Source organism: Mustela putorius, unplaced genomic scaffold (genome assembly GCF_011764305.1).
Source record: "Mustela putorius furo isolate JIRA1106 unplaced genomic scaffold, ASM1176430v1.1 tig00000228_pilon_pilon_pilon, whole genome shotgun sequence".
NCBI lineage: Eukaryota > Metazoa > Chordata > Mammalia > Carnivora > Mustelidae > Mustela > Mustela putorius.
The window spans coordinates 22,107,176-22,130,446 of record NW_025421322.1 but is presented as its reverse complement, the minus strand read 5'-3'; the positions used below and the strand labels follow the sequence as shown (position 1 = coordinate 22,130,446).

At 42.0% G+C, this 23,271-nt stretch overlaps 1 protein-coding gene across 2 annotated transcripts in view; it reads right to left on the bottom strand.

Annotated features, from left to right (window-relative positions):
* Positions 1–4,758: 4,758 nt before the first annotated feature.
* Positions 4,759–23,271, bottom strand: part of DEPTOR (DEP domain containing MTOR interacting protein) — a 131,232-nt gene continuing 112,719 nt past the window's right edge. Inside the window, exons 9-10 of one of the 2 annotated variants that reach the window (XM_045078079.1) lie at positions 10,046–10,178; positions 4,759–5,567 (exon numbers count right to left, since the gene is read on the bottom strand). In XM_045078079.1, the coding sequence (XP_044934014.1) occupies positions 10,050–10,178 (129 nt within the window). In that variant the 3' untranslated portion in view covers positions 4,759–5,567; positions 10,046–10,049. Of the gene's footprint in view, positions 5,568–5,792; positions 10,179–23,271 lie in introns of those variants that run through there. The other variant, XM_045078078.1, reaches the window with a different exon arrangement.

Below are 23,271 nucleotides of genomic sequence, written 5' to 3'. Positions count from 1 at the left end.
TCAGAGTAGCTGGCATGTATTTCGTGGGAAATAAATATTAGTTATTATTATTATCGGTTTTTCTAACATCCATAAAATGAGAATAAACCAGCCAAATTTACAAGGCTTCTTACGGATTAAAAAAAAAAAAAAAAAAGGATCCTGATTTCTGGTTTCATATTTCTATTTCTATTTCTGCACTAAGATGGAAGTGTGTGGAGTCCATACAGGTGAGCCAGTTTTCTTAAGCAAGAAGGAGGAAGCTCAGGACGGTGGATGGCTAAGCCGAGATGTGAGTGGCTTACTGTGTGTTTGCGGTAAGAAACACCATGCACTTCACAGCTAAGTCGGTATATGACCTCCTCCCCCTCCATTTCAAGCAAAAACATTATTTTATTTTGTTTTATTTGAGAGACAGAGAGAGCAAGTGCACAGGTGTGTGGCGGAGGCAGGGGGAGAGGCAGAGGGAGAGGGAGAGAATCTGAAGCAGGTTCCCTGCCCAGCACAGAGCCCAACCCGGGGCTCGATCTCATGACCCCGAGATCATGCCCTGAGCCGAAACCAAAGAGTCGAACACTTAACTACTTAACTGGCGGAGCCACCCTGGAGCCTCTCTTACATCTTACGTAGCTCGGACAAGCTGAAAGAAAATCTGAAAACAAAACGAAACAAAATAGGGGTTCTTTGTCTAACAGACTCGCTGCCCTGACCTTCCAGTCTTCCCTTAGAGCTCCCAGGACTTGCTTCCTCCCTTTCGCTGTTCAGCTCCACACCTGGGAGTCTTCCGGCTTCATAATTAACGAACCTTCCTGTTCCCATGTCACATGCTCCATGGTCACCCCAGGTTCAAGAGTAAGGGCTCTCCTCTTCTTCAGCTTTCATAGCCTCAGGAACATCCGGATCTTCTGAACTCCGGGCTCCTCTCACGGTTTGGTGCACACACAGACACCTCTTCAAAGTTGAGGTAACAGATCAGATGTCCTTCTTCTTTCTTCTTTTCTCCTCCTCCTCCCTGTCCTACCCAGCCCAAGTCTCATCCACTCAGGCTGGACCTCAAGAGCCGTCCCTAGCTCCTTTCCTCAAGTTTATATCATCAATCAGCCTTTGTGGACCCAGGCATTTCAGATTTTAGGGAGAAGCGAGTTTAATATTTAGTCCCAAGGGAGCAAGGGGAATTGAGAGTAAGATATGGAGTCCCAGGAGGCAATGAAAGAAGGTCACAATGGCCCAATGACAGGCGAAGGAAAAGGGAGCTGTCAAATCCGGGATGTAAGCGCCCGAGACGCTTTGCCAAGGGTTTTACAGAGCGCTCCTTTCTTCTGCTCCAGGACGTGCGTCAGATGTCCAAGGCAAGCAGCAGCCTGTGCCTCCACTCTCCGCCTGCCCGTAGCTTGTGCTAACAGAAGCACTAGCGGGTGGTTTCACTTGCATAATTCCTGCATGAATCTCCTAAGCCTCTAGTGCCCACAAAAGACAAACGGAACGATGTCTCAATTACGGTGTGCTCAGGAAACCTTTATAACTTCTTGATAATCAAGACGGAGTTGCTGGTGTATCTGAGAAAGAGCGTTTGCCCTGGGACGTAAGGCACACCCGTTGATTACTTTCACTGTTTTCTTACCAGGCTATCAAACTGCCAGGAACCTGATCAGGTGGTAAACGGTTAATAGACAGTGTTGTGAAATTACTCTGTATGGGATCTGGAGTTTCAAAGATTATGTTTGGTAAGTTATTTATTTGTAATTTTTGGTTTCAAAGTGAGGGAGCTGAGTAACTATCCAAAGCAGAAGGATTTTTACTCTGTCCCAACATACAGCCACAAACCCAGAGCTGTGTTTTCTAATCAACCTGGGAAAATCCTTGCTCTGCAGCAGACGAGGAGTATAACCAAGGTGACAGAGTGAGTGATTTCTTTTAATGTACTCAACTGAGTATAGCGAAGATCATATATATTTTTCTAACCCATCTATTATCCAGTCTATGGTAAAAACTAAAATGTACATGGTTGGTGATGAAGATATATATGTATAGACAATCTTATGAATTAGTGTGTGTCACCATGGCTGAAATTAGCATGATATAGTAATATTAATAATAATCAGGGTGCCTGGGTGGCTCAGTGGTTAAGCCTCTGCCTTCGGCTTGGGTCATGATCTCAGAGTCCTGGGATTGAGCCCCAAATCGGGCTCTCTGCTCAGCGGGGAGCCTGCTTCCCCCTCTCTCTCTGCCTGCCTCTGCCTACTTGTTACTCTCTCTGTCAAATAAATAATAAAAAAAATCTTTAAAAAAAAGATAAAGTCTATGAGACCTAGTTTAAAAAAAAATAATAATAGCTATCAGTCATTATTTTTAAAGTACTATGTGTCAAGCACGGTACTAAGACCCTTCAATGTATTAACTAATTAATCTTCATAATAGCCTCCTGAGATGATTATATCATTTAAAAATGAGAAAACCAAGACACAGAAAGATGCACTGAGAAGAGCATTGACTAAACATTCTGGGACCCAGGCTCCAGTCCCACATATACATTAGTTGGCATGGATTTGAGACAAGTCATAACTTCCCCAGAGTTCATTTTCCTTTCTGTTTAGAAGGCAGAAAAACAAGACAAGCATCCACTTACTGGTTATTTATTATGGATCAGGCATAAGGATGAGCCTTTTACTCGTGTTACCTCATTTACTCCTCACAGTAGGATAGACAAATGGGGTCAGTGCTATAATCCCCATTTTACAGATCAGGAAACTGATACCTAGAGACATCAAGTAACTGAATGTGCTCTTGAGCATGAGAACTGGAATCTGAATCTAGGTCTCTAGGTCTCCAGATCCCGTGCTCTTAACCCCTATGACCTTTCCAGCCTTAGTACATTTGGACTTGCTGCTTCCTCTGCCTGCAATACTCTTCTTTATTTCTTTAAGCCTTCTTTAGGTATTAAGGCCAACAACCAGGTTTGCAGAGGCTTTGGCTCAGAGCTGTTGCACTGCATAACTCCAGGGGGCGCTGTTCACATGGACCGTAATGAGAACGGTGCCTCACTGGAACTGAGGAGCACCGTTTTACTGACCACCCTGCTGAAATCCTGGTCATTCTCCATCACCCCATCTGGTTTCAGTTACTTCTTAGCACTTACTCCTATCTAAAATGAACTGTTTTATTTATATAATTTATTTATTATCTGTGGCTCCCAAGAATATGTAAATTTCACGTAGACAGGGACCTGTATTATTTGCTATTGTTTGCCGAAGACTTAGTGACAGACCTATAGCACATGCTTAATAGTTATTTGTTGGATGTCCATAAATATGTCATACTGACTTCCAATAATTCTTGCCTCATTGGAATCACAGGGTTGTTACAGGATAAAAAGTTTCAAGACATCGAGGCATCATGAAGACACTGATATAGTAAGTTAGGATTATAAATTGCCAATTACATTTTCTGTGCTTTAAATTTATGAGCTAATTAGGATTCTCAGTATCATTAACCAAATAGACATTTATTTGACAAAAATTAAGAAGTCTCAGAATACCAAGTGTTGGAGAAGATATTGACAACATGTATCACTTTCATATTTTGGAAAGGAGTGTACAGTGACTCACCATTTTGGAAACTAGTTGTGTCCTTGTAAAGTCAGCACTCAGGTTTCCCATGACTCAGCACTTCTTCTCCCAAGTAAATGCCTAAGGTAAATTCCTACTCTTAGTCCCAGGAGTTGGTATAAGAATGTTCCTAACAGGGGCACCTGGGTGGCTCAGTGGGTTAAAGCCTCTGCTTTTGGCTCAGGTCATGATCTCAGGGTCCTGGGATCGAGCCCCGCATTGGGCTCTCTGCTCAGCAGGGAGCCTGCTTCCCCCCTCCTCTCTTTCTACCTGCCTCTGCCTACTTGTGATCTCTATCTGTCAAATAAATAAATAAAATCTTAAAAAAAAAAAATGTTCCTAACAACCCCACCAATGATGATGACAACAGTGGAAAGAACCCAAATGTCCAATGACAAGAAAATAACTTGGGCTCTAGAAATTTGTGAAGCTGTGAAAAATGAATGAACGATGACTACACAGAAAAATCTAGAAGAATCTGTAATATAATTCTGAACAAAAATATGCAAATCTCAGATTATATAAAACTTGATACCCTTTTAATACAGTTCATTAAAAAAACTAAACAATAATGAAAACAAGAGAATGGTAAAGTCAACACTGACTGCTGTGGTTATGTTGGGTAAGGGAAAGTGGGCACACGGGTTGTGAAGTTGTTGACTTTATCATTCTCTGGGTAAGTTGCTGTCAGTGTTCTGGTTCTTGGGTGAGATGGTAGTTTCTTGCAGTAAACCACCTGCTTCAACACCATGGTTTCTTATCCGGCCCCCCCACCCCTCCCATGGAGAGAGTACTTCTAGGAGGCAGGCCCAAAAGTAACTCATGGATCCAGGGTCATGTCTCCTCAGTTTTGTATTCCCAGGGCCTATATACAGTATCTAGCAAGACAGTCTCAGTGAGGTTTCTGGAAGGAAGGAAGGAAGGAAGGAAGGGAGGGAGGAAATGAGAGAAAAATGTAAAGTGTCTTTGGTTTATATTGAGTGTAATCCAATCATCCCATGCATTACCTGCTCCCACACATACTGAATTATGTAATCAATTTCCTAATTAGTTGAAAATAAAAAGAACATTCTCCCAGAGTAGTAAGCAACTCCATAACATTTTTTCCATATAGGTTATTCCACAATACTCATCAATATGGGGCTTTGTAGGGAGAAAATGATTCCAAATCAAATACAGTACAGAAAAAGCTTTTTAATGCACTTTTTTTTTTTCAGGCAAAAGAGCGTCAGAAAACATCCATCATTAAGTAGTGTTACAAATGGCACTTTTGGCTACATTAGAGACTTAGATATGAATCCCATATGTTTTCTCTGATCGCTTAGTAGTAGAGCAACTTTATAATGCAACCCTTTTTTAGGATAAAAAAACGGCTAATTTGTCCTAAAAGACAGGAAAAGCTGTAAACCTAAAGTCACCACTTTAAAAATTTAACATTTATTTCATACTATACAATCTATTTTCATATTATAATTTTCAGTATTATGCTACAATTCTTAAGAAGGGAAAACATAAATTTCAACCTAATTTAAAAATAAACATATAAATTAAGTACATATATTAATGCATTTGATAATATCATATGCTAACTTTGACGATGAACTTCATTTTGGTATGCTGCAGATTTGCCCTTTTGGTGTTGAACTGAGGAAAAGCATATTATACCTGAAATTCTGCCTTCGATGAGTAAAACAATGCTCAGTGATATCAACGGATTCTTACCAGTTGGTAAAACTGAAACGTTCCCAAGTTCTTCTGTCGAAAATGAAACAGGATTAATACTCAACAGGAAAGAATAGCTAGTGTCAGTTTAAAATAGGTCTTGAGGGGCACCTGGGTGGCTCAACCAGTTAAGCGTCTGCCTTCGGCTCAGGTTATGATCCCAGGGTCCTGGGATCGAGCCCCACATGGGGCTCCCTGCTCAGTGGGGAGCCTGCTTCTTCCTCTCCCTTTGCTGCTCCCTCTGCTTGTGCTCTCTCCTCTCTGTCAAATAAATAAAATCATAAAAAAAAAAAAGAAAATAAGTCTTAAAAGTTGACTCTTGTCACAAATATTTGAAAAGAGTATTTGGAAATGTGATACTCTATTTTGAACGGAAAGCAATGATTCTTAAATTGTTAATTGTTAATTGCTACGACCCCAATGCAGTCACTTTTATAAGATGGCATGAAGCTGACTGCATTTCATCTACTCAAATATGGGTATCTTCTTCCGGTTGCCCGCCATTTCTCAACCAGTCCCCTTAGCAACTTGTGCAACTATTCATCAGACATTAAGAGTCAAACATCACACACTAGGACCGACCCAAAAGGCAACTGCATTTTTCTCTCTACAGCAGAGATAACAAACATGGCTTTCAAACTTGCACTGATAGAATATACCACACTAATGAAGAAACCAAAGATTTCCACCTCCATCACACTAACACGAACACACGACACAAACTCCTGAAAAATCCAAAGTGTTTTCTTGGGGAACAACAAAAGCCAGTACACACACACACACACACACACACACACACACAAATGCGCATGAGAAAGAAAAGCTCTTAGGAGTATTGCTCACTCTTCATTTAGGATAATTCTTGAGGTTTCATTTAGAAGTGGAGTTCCTAAATTTTAAAGCAATTTGCCTGTTAAAATATCACACAAGATACTTATTTTTTAAGGATATGATTTCACAATCCATGGCCTGAGTTAATTAAAATGTAATCTCTCACCTTCACAGGTAGACAGCACTCCTTGTGTTTTATGAACACCCCAGAGCCAAAGGCCTATTTTCACCACATTTGTGTTTGCTACAGAAAGCTATCTTGTAAAGGACATGTCATTAGAAAGCAGAAGACTAGCATCTGACCCGGGCTCTCTCCCTAGCAAGCCTCATGAGCTCGGGTGTGCCACCGGAACGTTCCACACTGAGTTGTGCTCATCAGTAAAATGAGGACAGGACACTGTGCTCTCCATGGCCCCATGCAGCACCATTAGTTTAGGATTTTCCAACTTTGAAGTCTTCATTAGGCACTGGGCTCTATTCACAACCTAGTAAGGAACTTCTACCCAGTGTTTGGTCAATGACTTGCATCTGGGAAGCAGAGCCTTTCAGTAACTAGGTAGCTCCTTGGTCCTTTATTCCATGAATGGTGAGTACCTACTCTTGGTGCATTAAAAGTAGCCATAAATTCTTTGCAGCTCCTTCCATCAAAGGGAGAGACCATTCCCCGCCTCTTGATTCTCAGCTAGTTTAGTGACTTGCTTTGACCAGCAACACGCTACGTAAGTAACCCTGGGTCACTCCCCAGGCAAGTCCATGAAAGCTCCTTGCAGTTTCCATTCTCACCTTCTTTGATCTCATGAGGTGTGATGAGGAATCCTCGGAGCTCTGGGGAAAGGCCACATGGGGTGGAAGGAGACACCTCAGCCAACAGCACCAGCCACCCATGCACAGAGCCTTCCTAGACCACAAATGTTCATGGGAACCCACCCGGCACCACCTGGACCAGTGGTTGGCCATCCCAGCAGAGCTCTGCGCCATTTGCCAATGTACAGGATCCTAAGCACAGAGAGTGTTATGAGGCATGTTGTGGGGTGGCACACCAGCAGCCAGGGACAGCTGTTACACTACCGTGTCACCACCTGCTGATGCTCAGAGTGCAGTGAGGGAGACAGATATGTGATGGACAACCTCCAAGTAAATATCATCAGTGCTGTAAACACAGGGCATTGATGCATAAGGGCCCATGGGAATTTAGACAAGGGGAGTCAAGCCCAGAAGTGGGGAGCTGGCAAAGATTTCTCAGAGAAGATAGAATCTAAGGGGAGTTACTTAGATTTCTCCAGGCAAAGACAGAGAGGTCATATTGCAGAGAGGAGAAGCTGAGGTGGAAAGGCTGGAGGGAGCTCAGTAGTGTCCCGATGGGAATGGGAGCACTCACTTTCATTACCACGTAAGGATGTCAGGGTAGGGGGTTGCCGAGGAGTAGCTAAGGCAAAGCTCTCTTGACCTTAACTAGAATTCTCTGGCATTTGGCCTTTCATCTGAGGGTGATGGGAACTAAAGGAAGAAATAGTTCCTCCCTCCTTTCTTTCCTCCTCTTCTTCCCTTCCTATTCATTTGACCGAAGACATCAATAAACTCTGAATCAAAGAAATTCCACTGGCAGGAAGCTGAACGGAGTAAAGAAAGACAGATGCTTCTCTGGGGCTTAGATTGGTTAAAGGGAAGTGATATTATGCCAGGGCCCAAGACCATCGGCATTAGGACAAGAGTTCAAAGTACGGATGGCAGGCAAGAAGAAGATGCCATCGACAAAGGTGGTCCTCCTTCTTTTGAACTTAATGAACACCTGAACAGAGGCAGCATTTAAGACTTGTCTTTTAAAGACATCCTAAGAACTTTCTGAGCTGAATCCTAAGGTCTCCCACTCACTAGTTGTGTGGTCTCAGTCACATGACTAATCTCTGTATGAATCAGCTTCCTCAGCTGTAAAACAAGAGATAATGGCGATACTGAATCTCATGGGTCAGGAGGAATAAGTGATGTATAGTTTTAGCACAGCGCTGGGTATAAAGTAACCTCAGAACAGTAGGTCCCTAAATGGGGAAAGGCTGGGGGAGGGGCGGTAACATGGGCTCTAGCATTAAACAAACCCGTGGTTGAATCTAAGCAGATCTTGCAGCAGTGAGAACATGGATATTGAAGTTTGCTTACATTAGTTTCCATATCTGAGAAATGAGGGTGATAATACCCTTCTTGGAGGTTTTTTTTTTTTTTAAGATTTTATTTATTTATTGTCAGAGAGACAGAGAGCACGTGTGCATAAGCCGGTAGGGCGGCAGGTAGAGGGAGAAGCAGGCACCCGGCCAAGAAAGGAGCACAATGCGGGGTTTGATCCCAGGACACCGGGATCATAACCTGAGCCAAAGGCAGATGCTTCACCCACTGAGCCACTCAGGTGTCCCTTGGAGGATTTTGATGGAGATTCAAAGAGATCACATACGTCAAGTGCCGTAGCACAAAGCCTGGCATACAGTATAATCGCACATACACAAAAAATTGCTACTAGTTCCCAAATGGAGATTGACGGTACTAACGTTAGACGTTCTATATTACTTCAAAATCCTATTCTCTGACTAAAGCTAAGATCAGAAAAGCTGGATTACCAGAAACATATATATGTAACATCTGTAGCACGATATGTTCATTTTACTAGTACCAACACATTATGATAACCTATCACAAAAAGAATGACTGAGGTACAACATTCATATTTCATTGTTAATACGTGATAAGAAAGTAACCTGGTTGTTCAGAATGCATCACATGAAATCAAGAATTTGGCATTCCCTGACTACCTAATTTGGCACTTTGAGGAATTTCCTCGATACAACAAGCCCCCAAATGCATTCTTTTCTAAACCAAAAAAAGAAACATGCATATATACAGTGAGCTGAAAAATGACAACACAAGATGATGTTTTGGTGAAAAATAATCCCGCCAAAGAAGCAGGACATGTCATTCCTTAGAATATGTTACACTAGAAAGCTAGTAAAAATTCAGGCCAACAAGGCAATTTAATTTCAAGTTTTTATCACATATGGGCCAAGCTCTAGAATACTTCATTTAAAAAGGGACAACTTCAACGTGAAATCTTGCCAGAGGCTTGATATGTGTATATACAAATTCCTCTGTTTTGACATTCAACATATTCTGGATTAATTCTAGAATGCTTCTGTAGCTGATTGGTAAGACAAAATTATTTAGGCTCAGAAAGAGAAATCAGCAAATAATCAGAAGTAGTATCCCCCTATGTATCCCATCTATATTCATCACAAGGTTTTTGTTTTCTAATGAACGCCATAAATGAAAACATAGGTTAGAAGTTGATACTAAAGGTAGGAATTAAGAAAAAGTCATTTTTTTTCAATGGCTTTTAAGTACTTGAATGCTTTAGAACCTCTTCAAAATGCTAGTTAACAGGTAATATTCCTTTGGATGTTGCTTTAATTTGAAGCTTGGTGAAATCCAGATCTTTCCATAAAGAGTTCCAGGTTCATTTTGGTAAGAGAACAATTTAAAATCTGTAACAACTACTCCATTGAATCCTATGAGGCGATTTTAGCATGTTGCTGTTTTGGCCAGAGAAGCATTTCAACAACTTTAGGCAAACCAAAATAAAAAACAATGGCTGAGAACTAAAATGGAACCTGAGTAAGGCAATTCTACTACGTAAGGAAATTTCATTTCTGAACTTTTTTATACACTGACATAATTTTTTTTTTAAAGATGATCTACCTGGTTCTTCCACATTCAAACAGTGTATGAAACGCAAATCAAGATGTGTATGTATGGAGACATTTTGTGCGTCCAAAACCATCCATGTGCGTGGAAGTCTTGTCATTGCATTGCTTTGTGTTATCCTGGCTTCGATCATTCTCAGGCCACTGAAGGGCCAGGATGTCTACCTGCTCAGCACTCTAACTCCTCCATGACTTCCATGACGATCGTCCGAGGGCCCGTCAGAATCAGATTGCTCACCGTCCGGTAGTCGACATGCAGCACATTGAGCCCATTTACAGAGACGACAAACTGACAGACCTAAAGGACAGACAAAGAGAAAGTATCTATTACAGCTCCTGCTTTTCCATAGACTTCTAATGAAGTCATTGTGTATCTCTAATGTCTAACATCTCTTAAAATACCCAACTGCCCCCAGCTGAAGACAACAATTTCCAAGAATCTACACTTTTTCTAGAAGGCAATATAAGAGAAAAAGTATTTGCCTTAGTGTTTTACAAAATTAGGATTAAATCCTAATTTAGCAACTTACTAGTTGGAGCTAGGTATTTAAATTTCTGAGCTTCATTTCCCTCAACTCTAAACTAGAGATAATTAATAATAATAATACCCACCTTATGTTGTAAGAATTAAAGGAAGTGAAGTACATCCAGCTTCTGCAGTGCTGTATGCCAATGGAGAACTCAATACATTTTCACAGTGTTTAGGGCTGTTATTCATTTGGAATCAATATTTAGGGAGCCCCTATGGCCCACTATTCTCAAGACAGCCCTCTTTCTACCTACTGTTTCTGAAGGATTATTAATAGTGCTTCCTTTCACTTGCCAAGGTGTCCCTATTGAGATGATAAATTCCACACCTTTCCCTATTTCCATCCCTTATGAAAGTGGGTGAGGCTAATAAAGGTCAGCTTTTACACTAAGTATTAGTTAACCCGTGATAGGAGAGAGAGTTACAATAAAAAAAAAAAAGAAGTACCATTCAATAATGAGAGACCATAGTCAGCTTGAGAATGATCTACAGCTACTGCCTCAAAGGGAGGTATTTCACTTGAGGTTAGCGGTGACATCAGATGCTGGGTACTTTCTTATTTAGCTGACACAAAATAACAGTTGGTATATCTGTTGTGTGCCTAAAGAGGCAGACATGGGACATTCGAATGATTTATGTCCCTCAAATAGAAAAATGGAGAGACACACAGATCTCCAGCTGTCAGTGATAAGTATATCTAATTAGCAAAACAGAATCCCACAGAATATAAGTTCGTATAGTGCCTGGCACATAGTAGATACAATATCCCCAATCCCTGGAACCTCTGAATATTTAGTTTACAGGGCAATGGGGAGTTCGGGAATAGGTTGCTCATCAGCTGTTTTTAACATTAGGAGATTATCCTGAGTCATCTAGGTGGGCCCAATGTAACTGCAAGGGTGCTTATGAGAGGGAGACTTGCAAGCCAAAGGCAGAAGTAGAAGTCAGAACAGAAGCAAGAAAGTGGAGAGAAAAGAGAAAGGGGCCAGGAACCAAGAAATGTAAGTGGTGTCTATCAGCTGGAGAAGGCAAGGCAGTGGATTCTCCCCTCCGAAAGCCCAGAAGGAATGCAGACCCGCTGACACCTTTAGATTTTTGACTCCAGAGTTAGAGCAATACATTTTCTTTGTTTCAAGCTGCCAAGTTTATGTCAATTTGTTACAGCAGCAATAGAAAAACCAATGCAGTAATCCAATAAATATTCATTGTTGAATGAATTGAATGTATAAATGCATTAAGCAAAAAAAGCACAATTTTGATTGACTCTGAAGGGTTTCTTGCTTCTTATAAATTATCTCCTCACTGAATAAGAAAATAAAAAGGAGGAAAGGAAAGAAGACAAAAAGGAAGAAGGGAGAGAAGATTGAGATAGGGGAAGGAAAGGAGATTCTCTGGTTGAGACTGACTGATTGAATGTCTCCCATATCTGTGGTTATCATCATATTTCTTTATAATCCCCCAGTAATTAATATGCATATCTGATTAATTAATTTAGTGTTAATGACTCAAAGAATAGGAAATATGAAAATAGTTTGAAAATCATTATTTCCTTTTCTTATTTTCTGAGTGGGTAATAACTATCAACTCAAACACTGTATTGATACAATATAAATAATACAAATTATAAATGTTCAAAACACAAAATATATTTTAAATATAAAAATAAAATTAAATCTATAAATTAAATATAATAAAACACTATATTATTAAGTGTAAAAATACCTATCCTATTCCTCAAACCAATATTGGAAAGTATTAGAAGAGCAGCTATAGATGGAAAAGATATGGGATTTGGAATTTAATCCTAAGCATTTAAGTCTTTGGCTCCCTTTGTTTGATGACCTTAATCAAGTCATGTCTTCTCTACCATGTCTCAATTTATAAAACAGGGTTAGGTAAAAATGCTTATCTGCAGGGGCTCAAATTAGATAATGAATTTAAAGCCTCTTTGTACATGTCAGGCACTACACCATTGGTTTCATGAATTTCTTTCCCTTTAAAAATACCCACTTTCAGGGCGCCTGGGTGGCTCAGTGGGTTAAGGCTCTGCCTTCGGCTCAGGTCATGATCCCAGGTTCCTGGGATCGAGCCCCGCATCGGGCTCTCTGCTCGGTGGGGAGCCTGCTTCCCTTCCTCTTTCTCTGCCTGCCTCTCTGCCTACTTGTGATCTCTGTCTGTCAAATAAATAAAATATTAAAAAAAAATACCCACTTTCTCTGTGGTCACATGCAAAACAAAATGGAAAGTGCGCCGTGGTAAGCAAAGTGGTTATTTACATAATGAACACTTTCTATTGTCATGAACCTCAATATTTTCCACTCCCAACCTATACTGCCATGGCATCCTCATATGTAAGGAGACCATACCATCACTGTTTCTCTTTTCCCATTTCCATAAATCTGTCCTCATGGATTCAGGGCACATGTTGTATAGAATCAGCAGTTCTCAACCATGATAGAAGTCATGTCATAATCAAAGTCATACTAGCAGGTTACAATCCCTCCTGAAGAAGGCCATGGGTAATTTGCAAGGTAATTGAGCACTAATTTAAAGTAAACATTCACGGTGCTTTGTTTTTTCTGTTCCAGCATACTCATGAGCCAAAGGATAAGAGAAAGTCCACTCCCTCCTGATCCAGAGTGCTGACTTTAGACCTGGGTCTTTCTTTCCTCCAAAGAGATTAATAGTCCTTTTGTGATGCCAAATGAGAAGGCAGTAGTTGCCAGGTGAGCTCACATTCCAGCAAACCTTCATGGGCTCCGGAAGGAGAGATGTGTCTCTGCATCACCAGGGATTACCTTTAGCATTTAGTCTCAACCAGAATTATATTCTGTTCTCTCACACACTGGTTGTTTTCACTGACCAACACTTGAAAAGTAGGAAATTTCCACATAAACATCTAGGATCTAGCTTCTCTGGAACAATCTAAAGCTCTAATAACATCAGGTCACGATGGCCACTTGCCAATGGCTAAGTAGGGCTACCCCAGTAGATGTTCTCTTACTTGCCATGGTTCACATGTGTTTCTCTGCCACCTAGAAGACAGACATTGGAGTCTATGCCCCTGATCTGGGGTCACCAGAGGCAAAGAGCTAAAGAGAGGGAGACTTGGTATACCAAGAACCAAAGGATGCCAAATGTCCATCGATGGATGAAAAGAGAAATAAAATTTGGTATATCCATATCATGGAATATCATTCAGCAATAAAATGGAATCAACCTTGTGCTACAACATGGATGAACCTTGAAAACATGATGCTAAGTGAGAGAAGTCAGTTGCAACAGACCGTATATCATATAAGTCCATTTATATAGAAAGTCCAGAACGGACAAATGCACAGAGACAGAAAGTAGATTAGTGGTTGCCTAAGGCTGGGGGATGGGGAGGTATGAAAGAGTGTCTAGTCCATTCAAACTGTAACCAACTTGCAATCCTCAAAAATAATTGTTTCATTAAAAAAAAAGTGTAGGGCTTCTTTCAGAGGTGGTGCAATTTTCTAATATTGATTGTGGAGATAGTCACATGACTCTGTGACTATGCCCAAAATAAGTGAGATATACACTTTACACAGTATATGAATTATAACTCAACAAAGATGTTATTAAAAAGAAGAATTGGAGGGAAAGGCGAGCTGATGTCAGCAATTCATAGATCTCTGTATCCTGGAGAAGGCAGATGCAGGATTGGTTGAAAGAAGGGGTCTTATGCACCTCCTGATTGCAGGGGCTCTTGGAGGTTCAGAACTGGAATGGTAAGGGCTGTGTGATTGGGAAGATGAGTCTTCCGTGGCCGCTGCTCAGGACCTATGTCCTGAGCCAGGGCCAGTTGGACAAGGACCATGGGCAGCACAGTGGTCCAAGTCCTTCTTATTGGGGTGCCTAAACCCCAGGATGGGTGCTGGGGGAAACAACATAATTCCAAAGGGAAAATCATGGGCAATGGGACACCAAAACAATATTATATTGGACTTCTCATCAATCTTGGTGAGTGGTGACTTGATCTGCACTTGATTTTAGAGAAAGGTCATTTTAGGGGCACCTGGGTAGCTCAGTTAAGTGTCCAATTCCTGATTTCAGCTCAGATCATGATCTCGGGATCGTGAGATCGAGCCCCACATTGGGCTCTGCGCTCAGCGGGGAGTCTGCTTGGGATTCTCTCTCTCCTTTGCTCTCTGCCCCTACCACTCATACTCTCTCTATAAAATAAGTACATCTTTAGAAAAGAGAGAGAGAGAGAATCTTGAGCAGACTCCACACTGAGCCTGGAACCCAACATGGGGCTCCATACCAGGACCCTGAGATCATGATCTGAGCTGAAACCAAGACTTGGATCTTAACTGACTCTGTCCCCCAGGTGCTCCACTAAATCATTCTTTTAAAAAATTTTCTTTTGGGGCACCTGGGTGGCTCAGTGGGTTAAAGCCTCTGACCTCGGCTCAGGTTATGATCCCAGAGTCCTGGGATCGAGCCCCACATTGTCAGGCTTTCTGCTCAGTGGGAAGCCTGCTTCCCCCTCTCTCTCTGCCTACCTATCTGCTTACTTGTGATCTCTGCCAAATAAATAAATAAAATCTTAAAAAAAAATTAAAAATGTTCTTTTATGGTAGCTGTTTTCTATCACTGGCCACCCATGATCAGCAGTATAATGCTTATGAACAAACTGAGTCTGAGAGGTTAAGTTTTTTGCTCAAGGTTAAACAACTAAGTGCGACTTCTGGAATTTGAACTCCATATGACTCCACAGCCTCACATAAATACAAATTTATAAAGTACAAGTTATATATGCAAGTTTGAGGAATGCAGAGAATAGTAGAAGACACATGTTTCTTCTCTTTGCTTTAACTATTAATTAAGCAGTGTAGGTCTGCTCAAATATCTTGTGATGTCGACAAGTGATATTTTGGGTCTTCTAACTGCGTAAAAAGGTTTTTACTCAGTTAATCTTGGATTGCCACTTAAAGTCCTGAGCGATATATGAACTTACATATTTATTTTGATTTTTTTTTTTTCTTGAATGACGAGGGGAAAAAAGCCTTCCAAACATTCATCATGCTTGTATTCAAGGTGGTATTTTTGGAGTCAGTCTGTTAGTAAAAACGTCATCTCTCCCTAAGTGGTTCTCACAACTGTTGTGGCTCCTGCAGTTCCAATGTCCTGTTACTAAAAATGTGCAAAATGATCTGGAAATGCAGGTAGAATTGCATAACATATTCAGTTATGACGGACTTTGAATTAGCATCTATGGTACACTCTGTTCTGCAAATAAAGACATATTACAAGTAACCACAGAAAGTACACAGCCTGGGGAAAATGTTTTTTCTCTTCTGTATTAAAAAGCTCACACATACAAATACACAGAACATGTGACTAGATCTACATTAGGTACCGTATTACCTCCTACCTAGGTTCAGGGTACGTAGACGCCACCCGTAGGTAGAAATGAGAATTTAAGTGAGAGTGTGATGCTTTTCTTCTGCTTATAATTACCTTTATCAGATCTATTTTCAAAGATTTTATTGCAATTCTCTCATTTCCCGGTTCACAGAAAAGAGATCAAGCATGAGGTCATGTAGCTGCTCTAAACTCATTTCCTCCAAGACAGTGGTACGTTGACTTTATACAGAAGGGATATGGAGGACGTCATCCTTAATGAGAAGGAAGAACAGCACCTTTGTAAGTCATAGGTAAGTGATTTCTGAGTAAGAAGGCAGTGGAGAAAAGTCCTAGAAACCATGGTAGGTCTGGTAAGAGTTAATGGGAAGACAGGGGTAGGACTCAGCACATTTCAGGGTGTGATCAGGTTGGGATGAATATCTAGGCTGAACTCCAGCTTCTCTCCTGATAAGGAGCCAAAACAACTAAATAATCTTGCCTCTAATTCCTCTCCTGTGCCAGTCCTCCTGACAGACGCCAGACAACCCTACAGATGGATTGAACCCTGCATTGCGCAATTGCACATTCGTCCTTGTATGGCTAGCGTTCCTTCACAATCATTCAATTGTTATCCAAAGTGGGAGTGAGGTTGGAAAGAAACACTACACCTATGATTACATAAGTGACTTCTTCCTGCCACGGAAATCTGTATTCACTGAGACACTTGCATCCCTGAAATGACTGCACTCACGTGAGAGCTACCCTGGCTTTTCCCTTCCTTTTCCTTGTGTTCTTGAAGGAGAAAGGATTGGAGGGTAAGCCTGTTTGAGGCTTTCCCTCAAAATAATAAAACAGTTGGCAAGACAGAGACCAAGAGGGGTGCCTGGGTGGCTCAGTGGGTTAAAGCCTCTGCCTTCGGCTTAGGTCATGATCCCAGGGTCCTGGAATCAAGCCCCACATCAGGATCTCTGCTCAGCAGGGAGCCTGCCTCACTTCCTCTCTCTCTCTCTGCCTGCCGCTCTGCCTACTTGTAACCTCTACCAAATAAATAAATAAAATCTTAAAAAAAAAGAGACCAAGAGACAAAGTTTTAATACTATGATTATAATATTATTAATTATTAATTACTAATACTATGATTATAATATTATTAATTGATAAAAATTTCAAAACTAACCTTATCTTAGCATTCCTGGGTAGTAGTTTCACTAGCAGCTCATTTTGTAACAAACTGAGATGTGCCTAAATATTATGTACATTTTCTATATAGTGCAATAGAATTGTTTTAACTCCAACCTTTATAATTTACGAGTAATGGGACTTTGGGCAAGTTATAAATACCCTGAGTTATGCTTTACTCATCTGTAAAATGGGGATCAAGTTTATTATGAGGATCAAATCTGATTAACTACTAAGCCATGTGTTTAATAATAGTGAAACACTAAATAAATATTGGCTTTTCTCTTCTGTCCCTCTTCACATACAACCTCTCCCTGCAAACAGCCTCGTGAATGCAGACTGTCGAAAGGAAAAGACAGACCAACCATCGCATGGTGATTACCCAGGAAAGCCACCTTGGGTTCTGGTTTTGGGAGATGGAAATAAATACTGAGTTGGTATTATTTACTGAGATAAAATACAAAAAAAAAAAAAAATCAAGCCAGGGTGATAAGAGAGATTTCTCCCTAAGCTAAGAGTGTCCCCCAAGGTTAGAGAATCCAGAAACCACTGCAAACAGTCAGCATAATTTTAAAGTAAATCGAGTATAGAATTCCTTAAGGAATCATTGGTCTTGTCTGTAGGATATTCACTTTAACAAAGACGGTGCAGAACTAAAGTAAGCTGAGTCAGAATGTGCTCATTACTTCTACAGAATGAATTCCTTACATCTATAGAATGTTTTATGTTTGCAAAACATTCACATTCAGCAAGGATACCAGGAGTTTTAGACACTGCTGTAGTAAATAAGTTGTGTGTCTATATTTAGTGCATAATAGCCTTGACAGTGGAACATTGTTCTTGGGGAGGGGAAAAAAAAAGAGAAAGGGTTTGCAGCTGTATGTGTAGTCCCATAAATCTGTTCACCAAATATGCAACTGGCTAGAGAGCGAGTGGTGTGGGAGGCGGCAGAGATCCAGCTCTTAGACAAACACAGGATCCTCTCTCCAGAGAATTTGTTTTCCTCTAAGCTTTATGCATGTTCAGCACACTATAGGGCCCTGTGATGTCCCCAAAGAACAGACTGTGCCATCAGCCTCGAAGGAAAGTCAAGGATATGTTACGAGTGACTTTCCCAATAAAACAAAAACAAAAAGCAACACTGAAGAATTTTTGTTTCTGACTGAGGAATGCCAAGTGCCTGCTGGTTTCTAACAGAATCTCTCCCTTTCCAGCCCAAATCGACCAAAGGTCCGCTTCAGACCCAGGCTCACCCTTAGTCCACTTTGCTCCATTGTGGGGGGAGGGGCCGGTCATGAGGGACTGTGGCGTACTTCAAGGAGGGGGAGATATGGGGTTTCTTAGATTTCCAGATTTAGGATGAAAATTTGCCTTCCGGGGGTTCCCTCTGGAAATGGGGTTGAGGCTAGATGGAGGATTTGTGGCCTGTCCTGGTGCTTCATACCCTTTCCCACATGCTGCTCTGGATTCACTGGGACCACTTCCAAGATCTGCTTGTGCTAAGGCCAGACAACACACTCTTGACCTGGTGGTTCCCAGAGGTTATAAGCAGTGTCCAGGCACTGAAGAGAAGCAATGTACATACATTATAACCACAAGATTCCTTGGAATTCCTTTACTACTGAAGGAAAAAAATCTGCCATCTGGGAGCCTTTGAATACCACAGAGGATATGCAAATTATCACTCTTACCTTGCCCCCCCCTTACAAAGTTGGCTTGCACTCTGGATACAGAAAGTTCCTTCGAATTCCAAGAATGGCCAACTGGGGCTTCCAGCAGCAGGAGACACACACTCCCAACGCCATGTGTTAACTCCCACAGGAGCTCATGGCTAAAAGGAAAGAGGCTCCAGAAGGTCCAACTTCCTCCCTAACCCCTAATTCTTTCCTCCACAGAAATCTTTTACCCAATTAGCTATTTGCCCTTAGAATGCTTTTTATTATTAGGCACTTAACACCCAGAAATGATTATGCTTTTTTTTTGGACTATGCTAAAAAGCAAAATGAATATAGTACAAGTTTTAAAAGAGACTAAAGAGGCAATACACAGTAAGGTTACTCATCAGGTAGACAATCACGTTTTTCATATACTACTTTACTCATAAGAGGTGATCTATAGTATGTTGGTAATATTATCTAACCTTTTTCTTTTTAAGAATTTATTTATTTATTTGACAGAGAGAGTGAGAGAACACAAGAAGGCAGAGCAGCAGTGGGAGAGGGAGAAGCAGGCTCCCCACTGAGTAAGGAGGCTGATGCAAGGCTCAATCCCAGGACCCCGACGCAGGGCTCGATCCCAGGACCCCAAGACCATGACCCAAGAAAGGCAGATGCCCAACCAAATGAGCCACCCAGATGCCTTGATATTATCTAACCTTTAAGAGTGAACCAAAGTCTCATTCTTTTTATTCTACCCCCAAGGTGGTGCCGCTGTGATTGGAGCTAAGAACAAAATGGTGTGTATGTGTGTGTACTTCGCAGAGATAGCACAGGTCACAAGTAGGTGGTAGTACTCTGGGTGGGGGGGAAGTAAACGGGTTGAAAATAGGTCTAAGATGGAGTGTGGTCTTTGTGAGCACGTTATCTGGACTAAGTAACCTCAGAAATTCTTTGTCAGGGTCGCTGGGAGCTGAGTACCCCTGGCAGAGGAAACTATGCCTCTGATTTCTTCTCTAGAAACTCTTATTTTACCAGTACATGGGGCTATATTTGGTACCAAGCAATCTGTGGGCCATGGACAGGGCTGCCAATCAGGCTCCTCAGAACCATCTCAGTTTAGGGGCTTTTACTGAAGGACCTAGGGAGGTTCCACGCTGACTTGGCTAAAGATTGGGAGTAGACCCCACCCACTCCCACCTCCCGGGGTCTAGCAATAAGCAGTAGGTATGACCTTTGTGTTATGTTATGGATCATAACATCTTTAGGAATCTTGCACACTGTATGGATTTGAAGACTGGGGTTCTGTCCAATATCTCCATTCCTAGAGGAACACCTAATCCCTGACAGAGTTGGTAACAGACTTTGCCAAGATTAGCCCATGTGGAAAAATTGAGGACCAGAAAATTAAATAATCCCAACACATTTGGAGGGTACCGTGATACAATGGAAAGACCAAGGGTTCTGGAAACAGACAGACCTGGGCTAGTCTGGCTTTTGGCTCTTCCATTTACTCATACAACCAGAGGCTATGACTCAAATTCTGTCAGTCTCAACTATAAAATAGAGCTAATATCCAGGTTATAGGGTTGGGACAAAGATGAGACAGATGATACACATTAAGTAACCGTCACTGTGCTCACCGTGACGCCCAAATAAAATGGGTTCCTTCTTCCTGTTATCCCTGAAGAACATACCAGACATTACATTCCATTAAGTGGTCTGCGCTCCTGGGCCAGCTCCCACACCCACGCATGTTTACTCGAATGCCAAACCACTGGATTCTGAGCCAGGACTGAAGAGCTTCGCTAAGTCTTAATGCAAGAAAGTGATTAATTTATAGGTTAACCCTGGAAAATGGGCTTCCATTCTGGGCATTCTAAAGTGATCCAGGAAAACTTACCAGATGGCCATAGTTAGTTTGGTCCTATGGCTTCCATCTTTCATAAAGTACCTGAGATGAGTCATGTTATGGACAGAACCAGAGTTTGTTAGAATGAGGTGTTTGTTTGTTTGTTTTTTAAGTTTGGAGAGAAAAGACCAAACAGGGGACTCCTATTTTAATTACTTCCTCTATCTTGGGTCCCCACCCCAAGGAGCCAGAGGGAACAAAGAGACAGTTTTTGTTTATAGAGACAATGGTAGAAGCAACTCTAGAGGTATATAATCTAATTTCACATGCGGTAGCAAGTGCTGGGTACAATTCCTTGAGGTCATCCTCTTCATCCTCTCTCCTCCTTGACCGGAGGGATCTCATATTCAGTGTCCCCACCCCTTCCAAGTATTTGTACTGGGGATATTCTGTGGGCCTGATTTTAGGAAGAGCATGAATATAATAAGAGGCGGGGCTCCGTATGGTCCCCTTGGCTGGCTCTGTATGGTCCCCTTAGCCAAGCCAGAACTACATTTCCCAGATTCCCTTTCTAGTGTACTTCTAGGTCGAAGTGGCCACAAGGATAAATCTGCATACTATGTGGGAAGCACAAGTAAGACAGCGAACATCACTCATGGCTGCCGTGCTTAAATGCAGTGAGAGGCTGACACAGAGGTGCCGTGGAGGGGTTCCGGTCTGTCGTTCTGTGCTGCTCCATATCCGGTTCTTCTCCCCAACTGATAGCCCTCTGATCAATCGTGTTGTCAAGCCTCCCAATGCCAAGGAGGCTACCAGCTTCTAGATTTCTTCCCAAGTTTCCCTTACAGTCTTATTCCAGAACGTTTGGAAACGAATGTTAGTGTCGCCCTACCGACACAAAGGTTTGGGAACCATAAACAAACGAGGTGTCTGCTAAGGAAATACATATGGAAAATGTAGTTTTTTCCAGCTATTTCTCTGTATACATCCTATTTCCACAAGATCAGAAGCTCCTGACGAAAATGGCCTCAGACTCTCCACAGAGTCTGAGACCCCTAAGTTGTGTTCCACACAGAGGCCCGCAGCCCCGAATTCCAGTGCACACAGACACAGGGACCCCTTGGCCCTCTGCCTCCTCTGACCTAGCTAAGGCAGGAGACAGTCATGCCACCAGTGGGCCTACAAAGATACAGTGTGTGCCTGGTCCTGATTACTCTGGCTCTGTGAATTTGACCTTGTCAACTCCAGTTGTGGGTACGTGCAGGTGGCTACCCTGCCTGGAACACAGCTCTGTTAGGGTCCCACTGTCCCACTGTAGTAACACAGCTGGTCACACATAGCCACAAAGGCAGCTTTTTCCTTTGAGGTGCCGAAGGGCACTGCGGGCCCTCTCTAAGCAAGAGAGCCCCCTTTAACACCTTCCTTTGTGAACTTTTCATCAGTTAGCACAAACTTCTGCCAAATCTGGGTGACTAGACAGATCTAGGTATGAGGAGACGTTCCTCGGCAGAGAATCATCACCTCTTCAAACTAAAGACCCCACTTATATTTGAATTAAAAAGCAGCTGACCTCCACCAGCCTTCAACTTTCCTTGGCACGGTAGGCGGTCTATTTCCTTTTTCTTCTAAAAAGCCTCTGCAGCTCTAAAAGAACCTGACACAGTGCAATTTTCCCAGGGCACAAGGCCACAGTTGTTAAGTGGCCACCTCACCATCAAATGCAGCTGAAACCCCATCCCGAAATTCCATCCCGAGATACGGGACATGCAACGAGAGCTGTGTTTTACGCCGGCGGCTCGGGGAAGCTGGGTTTCTTGACCCACACATGGCACCACATAGTTCACAGCAGCCAGGAGTCAGCCTGAGGAATAACTGTGCGCAATCAGTGTTACTGAGGTTTACGGGCTGCTTCTTGGCTTGTTCTGCTTTAGGCCAATTCTGATATCAAGCGGAGCTAATGCATTTCCAAATGCGCTTGTCACTGAGACACTGCAAGTTAATCCCTCCAGACCCAAAGTACACTGTCCGAATGTATTCGCAGCACATTTCAAAAACAAACTATATGGAATGCTGTCTTCCCTTTGAATTCCAGGCATGAAAGTCAGGGCAGCCCCTTATCCAACCACAGGACAAGATCAGGCAGCATTGTATCCATCTTTTGTGAAGTTGGGATGATAATTCTCACTTTTGGCCGCTACACATTTAAGTCGTCTAGGAGTTTCCACAAAGCGCCCCATATCTGGGCCTCAGCCCAAATCAATTGTGTCCGTATCTTTGGATATGTCGGAGGAGTTTCCCAAGTGATTCTGATGTACAGGGAGGCCGGAGAAACACTGGTCTGGGCATTAATTCAAGGAGCTTTGTGCTCTTGCTTTTGCTTGTTCTAAACAAGAAGATTCCATGCAAGCCTGGCTCCCCGAAATGGGAATTCAGGGCACACCAAGATCTGCCATTTCCTTCTCACCTGGCTCTGAACAGCTTCCCTTGGGTCTTGATTTTCCTGCGTGTAAAATGGAGTTTATAATACACACTCACTTCTATTTCAGGGAGTTGTGAGAATACAATGAGGAATGCTGAGTCTCCAACACAGGTGTCACAAAAGCAAGGCACTATTAGTATAATAATTATTATTAAAAATAGTTGACCATAATATAAACTCAAATAGCCCAAATCATATTAGTTACTAAAATGACTATGATGGTAGGGGTGGGGCATAGAAGGGATAGAAACAGTCTAAATTGAGTGTCCACGGGCCAAGCATTGAGTTGATCCATCACATACAGTAATCAGCATGATCAGGTCC